The sequence below is a fragment of the Vigna angularis genome, chromosome 7, assembly GCF_016808095.1.
Source record: "Vigna angularis cultivar LongXiaoDou No.4 chromosome 7, ASM1680809v1, whole genome shotgun sequence".
NCBI classification, from domain to species: Eukaryota; Viridiplantae; Streptophyta; class Magnoliopsida; order Fabales; family Fabaceae; genus Vigna; species Vigna angularis.
In genome coordinates, this window is record NC_068976.1 from 5,518,195 (window position 1) to 5,527,014 (window position 8,820).

General features: G+C 37.1%; 1 protein-coding gene across 1 annotated transcript; it reads right to left on the reverse strand.

The window, feature by feature from the left end:
* Positions 1-5,828: 5,828 nt before the first annotated feature.
* On the reverse strand, positions 5,829-8,528 carry LOC108337726 (probable inactive receptor kinase At4g23740). Its single transcript, XM_017574305.2, has 2 exons — positions 7,109-8,528; positions 5,829-6,629 (listed from the first exon to the last, which is right to left on the reverse strand). Exons 1-2 carry the CDS (start codon positions 8,328-8,330, stop codon positions 5,980-5,982), a joined length of 1,872 nt encoding a protein of 623 aa, XP_017429794.1. The 5' UTR covers positions 8,331-8,528; the 3' UTR covers positions 5,829-5,979.
* Positions 8,529-8,820: the final 292 nt, after the last annotated feature.

Genomic DNA, 8,820 nt, shown 5'->3' on the forward strand with positions numbered 1-8,820 from the left:
AAAATGGGGCGCCCGGGCGTGACTTTCCAAAGAGTCTCGCGCCCGGGCGCGACTGACAGAGGGCGCCCGGGCGCGACTGACAGAGGGCGCCCGGGCGCGATTTTTACTGATGTGGCAGACAACTTATTTAACCCAGAAACGCGAAGGGTTTGAGGTCTTTGGTCATTTGGAGGCGCGATTTTAAGCTCATGGAGGGCGTGAGGAGCTTGTGGGAACATCTCCTCCTCTTCCTTTGGGTCTCCTTCTTCTTCCATCTTCCATGTTTGTAAGCTTTAGGGCTCTCCATGGAAATGGAGAGCCAAACCCATCCTGTTGGGATTAGTTGTAGCCTTTGAATTCTTGTGTAATTATTGAATGATTTGATTATATATATGCCTTTTCTATCAATTGCTAGTATTCTTGTTTCCAATCTTAAAGCTTGCATGTAATGGGAACGTTCATGGCTTGATTTTGGGGTTTTATGGATTATGGGAACGTAAGATGAAACCCGGAACTGAAATAGGAGTCCTTGTGGGTCATTGATTCTAGGAATGGAAGATGATTCACATGTTGTCTTAGATCCCAGCTCTTTAATGCGGGTTTTGCTTGTTAGATTGCCAAGGAATTGGGGTTTGATAAGGAAAACCTAGGCTCTTTCACCTAAGGAATTAGGGCTAGAGTGTTTTAGTGGATTGACTTTAGTAAATTGATAGAGAGGAGATAAAATTTGTTATACACAAGAGTGCATTGGTGAAAACTAACCTTAGTAATGTCATTTCATACCATTTCTAGTCTTTTCCATTTCCAAGTGCCTTCAATACCAAAGTCCAACCTTGTAATTATGTATGAATTTACATTCCTGCACTTGTTCTGTATATTGATGTTATGTTATTGAGTCTGTATGAGTTGTTAATCGCACAATTCTCTAGTATTACGAGTCTCTTGGGAAAACGATACCCGGTCTTACCGGTTTATTACTTGAACGATTCGGTGCACTTGCCGAAATCGAGCCCAACGAGTATTTTTGAGCCATCAAGTTTTTGGTGCCGTTGCCAAGGATTTGGGGATTGAACCCGAGTCCTAGCAACGGCTAACAAGTTAAATTGGGCCTCATGACAAGCTAGGAAGAAGGAGAGTAGGTGCCGCAAATGCCGCTCAGCGGTAATTACCGCTGAGCGCGAATACTGTAGAGTTGGGTGGACTGGTTTGGTTCAATTAGGCTCAGCGGGATTAGGCCCATTAGGGTATTTTTATACCCTAGGGCACGACTTTGTTTCTATTTTCATATCTCCCTCTTCCCACACACTCTCAAGCACTCTCCAAAGAGTTCTCTTCACTTTTCCCTTCTTCCCCCTTCACAAAACCTCTCTTCTACTCACTTTTGCACCAAGTTTTAATCCAAGTTTGGGGTTTGGTGAGAGCATTGCTGTTGGGGGCTGATTTCTTCACATTCCTAGAGCATTCTAAAATAAGGAGTGTTTTAGGGAGTTGTTTGTGGTTTACTAATGCCTAATAATGTGTCTTGTGGTTTTGTGAATTGTGTTTAATGCAGGGATGTCCTCCTCATCGGGCAAAAGAATCAAGACTATAGGATCCAAGAAGAAGGAGAGGAGGAAGATTCAGATGATAACAGGGGTTGATGAGGAGCTGAGATAGCATCTACTGATAAATGTTCAAGTTTGGGGTTGTTGGGTGGTTTAAAAAGGGGGAATATGAAAAGCATTGAGCTAAGCATGTGAAAAGTAAAATAAAAAAGGAAAAGAGAAGAAATAAAAAGAAAGGCTCAATGCAAAAGAAAGTTGGGAAGAAGGAAGAATGATTGTGTTTAGATGATTCACTTAACTTAAGGATTTTGTGATCTAGAAAAACCAATTTTCTTGTTAGCCTAGCCACATTATAAGCCATAGAAAAGTTCTTGTGATGATACTTGCTTGTTAATGTGTTTGATTGTGGTTAAATGAAAGACAAAGTTAATTCATGTGACATTGTGATAGTAGAGTGAAGGAGTGAACTCTTATACACTTGTGTGTTTGAGTGAAACACTTTACCTAGCGAGGAAGGATTCCATGAGCACATGTTTACATCTATGCTTAGTTGATTGATCATTCATGAGAATAGCATTTGTTGGATATTGTGATTATGTGAACACTAAAGCATGCGTGCATCTTGACTGAATTCTTTATGTTAAGCTGATTTGAGTAATTACTTATCCTGAAAGAAGTAGTTTTGAATGTGGTGAACCATTGTATGGATTGGTGGAAGATTGAGTTACATTTTGTTTGCTTGAGGACAAGCAAAGTTCTAAGTTTGGGGTTGTGATAACAGTTGAAAAAGTGTTATTTTTATACTTAATTTTGACCTTAAAGACAACCTTTATGACTTAGAAACTAGCTTGGAATCATGTTTTTGTTTAAGTTTTGGAAATAAGAGAGTTGGATAGGTTTTATGCTTGGTTTTCCTTGTTTTTGCAGGTTTTAAGATGAATTGAATGGAAGAAGTGAAGTAGTCAGAAGTTGGACTCAAAAAAGGAAGAAAAATTTCATAAAAGAAGAGCCGCAAGTACCGCTCAGCTCCACTTTTACCGCTAAGCGACACTTTGAAGTCCCGCAGTCACTGCTGAGGGGCAAAACTTCAATTGAGCGTCAAATAGAAGAACCGCACTTACTGTTGAGCGCCATTTTATTGGGCCTTGGGCCACTTTTCTGTAATTTTTAGAAGGCTATATAAGGTTTTAGCCGAATTAGGGTTAGTATCTTTGGCCAGAACGAAGCAAAATCACACTTTCTTCACCCCTTGGAGGAGGATTTTGGATGCTCAAGCTCCACTCTTCAAATTCTAGGGTTCTATCTTTCATTCTTTCATTATTTTTCATCTAGTTTCACCATGATTATGGTGAACTAAACCTTTATTGTTGTTGGGGAATCATTGTAATCCTTTGAAACTCTCATGTATTGAATTGGTTCTTTAATCTATATGCTTTCTTTCATTAATTATTAGTGTTTTTCTTCTATACTCTATGCATGCTTTGTTTAAGTCATTCAATTGCATGATCATTGATGTTATTTATATGGACACATATGAGTAAATCAAGAACTGAAGAAATTCTCCCAAGAGTAATATTGCCTAGACATAGGGATAGGAGGATTGGTTGCCTTTAAGCTTCTGCGCGAATGTAATGCATGAATAATTGCTAGGGAGACAAGACATTGTAAACTAGTGATTAGGAGTAGGCTTTCTTTACCGAGACATCGGGTTTAAGGTAAATTAGAAAGTGGCATTAACATTAATGAAGAAAGATGAATTCTTGAATACATGAGAGTGGATAGGATGAATTGAAAACCCCAACAACATCATCATTCCATAATTTACATCAATCACCTTTGCTTCTTTCGATCCAATTGATCAACACATGCATTCATATTTAATTTTCAGTATTTGCATTTAAACCTACAAGAATTCGTTCACAAGTCTAATTTAATCATCAAATCACATAATTGTTTAGTCCGTGAGTCCTTTGGGAAACGATACTTGGTCTTACCATTTTATTATTACTTAATACGATTCGGTTACACTTGTCGAGGGTTAACAAGAACACTCAAGTTAGCACTCTGAATACAACACTCAATCTCACAAAGGAACAAACTACATTATTATTCTTGTAACAAATAATGATGTATGTAAGCATCCAAAGGAGCAATTCTCCCTTCACACAGAATGTAATACTCTTGTCTAAACAAAGATAGACAAATAGACATGTTCTGCCTAAGACACTCATCCCCCATTATATAACAACCCCTTACACAAAATGTTAGCATAAAGATTAATCTTAGAAGTTTTGATGATGTCTCAACGTCAAGTATCAAATGCTCTTATTGCAAGATCTTCATGAAAACTTGTTTTTATGTTAAAGCCTTTATAATTTAGTAGAGTTATGTATAGGATGTGGTTTATCTTTGATTCCATGTATTGTTTGCCTTTAGGTTGCGTTAAAATTCGTTTTGAATCAGAAAATCTCATTTTTACTCAAGATAATCAATTAGTAACTAATGATAATCGATTATGACTTGCCATAATCGATTATCACGAACATTAATGACAATTTTCAAGCAAGTTTTTTACCGTTGTGCATTCATTAAATGCATAATCGATTACCTTATTTAGATAATTGATTATCACACGTTAAATAGATGACAACAAGATTTTGGAGGTATCCATGAGTGAGATTTCTATAAATTAGATTGAGACTCTCATTCTAACATACAAAATACGTGAATTTCAAAAAAGTTATTTGTTTTTATGTGTGTTGTGATAAAAGCACTAAGGCACGATTTTGGGACTCTTGTCATTAAGGAATTTAAATAATACGAGAATATTATTAAAGTCACGATTTGCGATAAGAAACCAATTCACCCTCCTCTTTGTTTGTTGTTCACGCAAACCATTCTACAACACCTCTTTGACAAAAAACACACATAAGCCACCCACCTAACTACCTCTTAATCCTCCTAACAACTATGTCTTATTTTTTATTTTCTTCCTCCTTACATAAACTCTCAAGGTCTTATAAGAAGCCCTAGAATATTTCTATTTGTTTTCCTTCTATTTCTTTTGTATAAGACCTTGAATATTTCTATTTGTTTTCCTTCTATTTCTTTTGAGCTACAGTAAAAGTAGAGGTATCTTCTGGAATATTGAATTTCTCTTTTATAATGTCCCATAAGTCTTGAGAGCGAAGAAATGTCTTAATTTTGACACTCCAAAAATCATAATTTTTTTCTATGAAATTAGGTACTGGAATTGATGATGTTTGATTAGTAGTAACCACTATGTGTTGAGAAAATATTTTGAAAGCAGTATAGAATGAAGTTATGGTTAATTTTCTTAAAGTGGTTTAAAGTTTTTATTTATGCCCAACAGATGCTTTGGTACCATTGTTATTTTGAGGTTGTGAAATGAATAATTGATGAGATAGAGAAAATGTGGAGATAGTAGAATGTATAAGTAATAGTTTGAAGAAGTGTATTTTGTAGTTGTCTTAATTGTGTTACATGTGGTCTTACATCAAATGTAGAGTACATGAGTATTTATAATCTTATAGATTATTCTAGAAAATGCTAGTCATAACTTAGCGTAGAATGTTTTAAATTTTTAAGAATGTTATTGATTTTTTTCTTTGACTTTTTTACAACATTCTAAATTTATATTACATTTTAATACTTCATTGGATTTTCTATATTCTTCTTAAAATTTGTACTTTAATAAGAGGAAACTCCCGTTTCTCTCGTGCTGACCATTCCTTTTAGAGGTCTTTTTTGAGGTTTGAGTTCGATGTATTCGATGTTGTGATCTTCCACTACCCATTCCGAATTTAGGGAGTGTCTCCTTGAGGATGTTCTTTGAAAGAATCGTTCTTCTCAAGATTGTCGAACTTTTGATGTAAGGCCTGAAGCTCCTCGTGGTGTGTTGAGTTCGGAGCAACATTGCTTAAGCTTGGTGTTAGATGAGGGAAATCTTGCTTTCCAAAATTTTATGGCATATATATATAAATTACCGTACAATTATAATATATATTTTTTTGTATTTTTAGTATATTTATAAATTTCACACTCCGAATTTATGTATACCTTTTTTATTAAATGCGTCAACGAGATAAAATTAATTGGAAGAATTTTACATTCTTTATCGTTCTCTGTTTCTTCGTGAATTATATTAATTTCACGATCAATCCTCTGCACCTGTCAATTTTGCGTGGAATGCGAAGCATAGGACAGTCGTGGAGCCCAACCCCGGAATTCATGGAAAAACAAGATTCCCTACCAAAATAATAGAGCACAATACAACACCAAATCTAGGGACCCATCTTCACTTTGCTATATCTTTTGTAGGTTAACTACTTAGCATCAATTTTGTTACCAACTTCACTGTTATGTCATGGTCAAAATTGAAATTGAGAGTGACTAAATTACATCTCTAACAACTTCTCAATCAACCAAAGGAATGTCAATATGCAAAAGAGGTTGAAGGTATCTCAATGGAATGAGGGGTTGGAGTGGAACCTTCTGACCTTGATTCAGTGGATGATCTATTTTCGGCATTTACCCTACGAATTTCCTCCACCATTCTCACCACATCACCAATTTTTGGCCTCTGATCTGGTGTTCTCACAACACATGCCATCCCTATTTGCAGCATTTCAACCATTTCCTCCTCAATATTAGGATACCTCAGCAACTCCACATCAAACACTTCTGCAGTCCACTCCTCTCTAACCACTGAATTCACCCATCTAACCAAGTGCACAACTTCCTCACCTCCTTTGGCATGTAAGGGAAACCTCCCAGTTAGAAGCTCAAGTAGCAGCACCCCAAAACTATAGACATCAGATGCGGCTACCGATTTTCTGGTGTCCGTGGCTTCTGGGGCACGGTATCCTGTTGTTCTCGTTGCTGGATTTATCAGTGTTGCAAGTCCAATGTCAGATACACAACCATATCCTCTTGGGTTGAGGAAGATGTTAGAGGACTTTATGTTTCCATGGAGGAGTTTTCCTCCTTGTTGAGCATGGATGTGAGCAATGCCTCTTGCTACACCAATTGCTATTTTCAAACGGCTATCCCAGTTTAAAGAAACTCTACTTCCTTCTCTTTTGCCTGCGTTGATAAAGTTACCAAATCATAGTTAACATTAGACAATCCCTCAAAGTAGTTGTAGGATGCCACATAGTTTAACTTTGTTGCATAGTTGTAAGTCTCGTGACTTTGTTGGTTTTAGAACATGCTTGGTAAACATATCCATAATCATTTATAAGAGAAGAAATTAAGAAGATAAAATGAATTAAGTTTCTTGTCCAAGTTAAAATCAATTTATGCAATTCAGTACAAGCTCCTTATATTTAACCGTTTCAAAAACTAAAGCGCATAAGTTGAGGTTATCTTATGGAGAAGTTTACTAGGCATGTAAGGAGAACTAAAAAAACGAATGAAAGTAGCACTATAAGCCTTAGAATGCTAAAGCAAATATTTGTATCAGTCTATTAGAGAAAACCAATTTTAATTGTTTAGGTCTGTCATGATGAATTAGATTAACTAGAAGTAGTTAAAGGGGAGATTATCTTAACAAGATAGCATACCATGCAACATTGAAGACACACTGCCCTGTTCGTAGTAATCATATACCATAAGTTTCTCCTCCTTTGAATAGTAATATGCCCTTAAAGCAGCCACATTATCGTGCCTAATCCTCCCGACCATCTCCATCTGTTGTTCAAACTCGCGTTTTCCGACAATGACATCCTTCAATCTTTTCACTGCCACGGTTGTTACGTCTTCTAGAGCAGCCTTATACACTGTCCCAAACGTGCCCTTTCCAAGCACTTCAGCAGATGCTCTCAACAAGTCCTCCAAGTCAAATGCAAGAGTGCAACCCTCAAAGAAAACAATTCTGTTGTTGTCTCGACTTTCAGAACCTTCCTTTTTCCTGGATGCTTCTCCTTTCTGAGACTTCACTTGTTGTCCACTTCTACCACCTTTCTCATAGAAACACACAATCACAAAAGCTGTTATCACTGAAATTCCCAGCACGCAAGCACCAATAATGACACCCAACAATGCTGGTTCTCGCAGCCCTTTGGATTTTTTCCTTGTTGGATGAGAATTTCGGGGTTTAATAAGAAAAGAAGGAGAAAGAGCATGTGAAGAAGCAAGGTTGTTACCAGAAAATGCGCCCCTTGGAAATCTCTCCAACGATTCGGGCACAACCCCACTAAGGTTATTGTTGGCAAAATTCAGCTCCAGCAGGGTAGGAATAGTGAGATCAGGAATGTCACCCGAAAGGGTGTTGTTGGCTAGAACTAAAGAAGAGAGATGAGTCAAATTTGAAAGTGAAAATGGGATGCTCCCATTAAAAGAATTGTTGGACAAATTGACAATACTAAGATTCTTCCATACTGAAAAGTCTGATGGCAATGGACCAGAAAATTTGTTGAATTGGAGATACAGATAGATCAAGTTATTTAGCTGAGAGAAATCAGAAGGGAAAGAACCAGTTATGCTATTTGAGGCTAGACTCACAGTTTGGAGCGCTGAGAGACGGCTAAGAGTGTTGGGTGGGATTCGACCACTCAATCCAGTTCTGGTCAGTTGGAGGGCAATAACATGTGATTGCTCAGAGTTGCAGGTCACTCCTATCCAACTTTTGCACACAGAAGAGCTCTTGTTCCAGTTGATCAGATGATGAGAGTGGCTAATGTTGTGAAGGAAATCAAGCAATGCTTGTTTATCTTCCGTTGGCTCAGCTCTTACTCCGAACATCATTGCTCCAATCATGAGCAAGACACCCAGCATCTTTGCCATTTTCTAGCTCCAATGGATGCAAAACAAGGACTTCCCCTGGACAACAAACTGGAGACCAAACAAATGATTAGATGATTGAGCGCTAGCGTGTGTGCTGTCTTTGCAAATCTAAAACAACAAAGAGAATTTGGGGTTATTTTTTAGACATGTTAAGTGTTAGGCTGTACGGTTTGTATTATATAAGACGTAAGACATATTGTAGTTATTTTCTTTGATTTTGATCTAAAAGACTAAACGACACTTTTAAAGTGTCTTTTTACGTCAAAATAGGCAGCTCCTGTTTGACATAGAAAATCGCCTTATTATCTTTCTTCTGTTCACCTACTTTGATTGATTCCCCACCAATGTCCACCAAAAAGATGTAAACGAATACTTTGACGAGTCAGTTTACTAGTTAATAATCCAGTGATCAAGACCATGCCAGCAGACAAACGAATGAAAAGAAAATACTATTTTGAGGAATTTAAAATGACCAGAAACATTTTTCCAT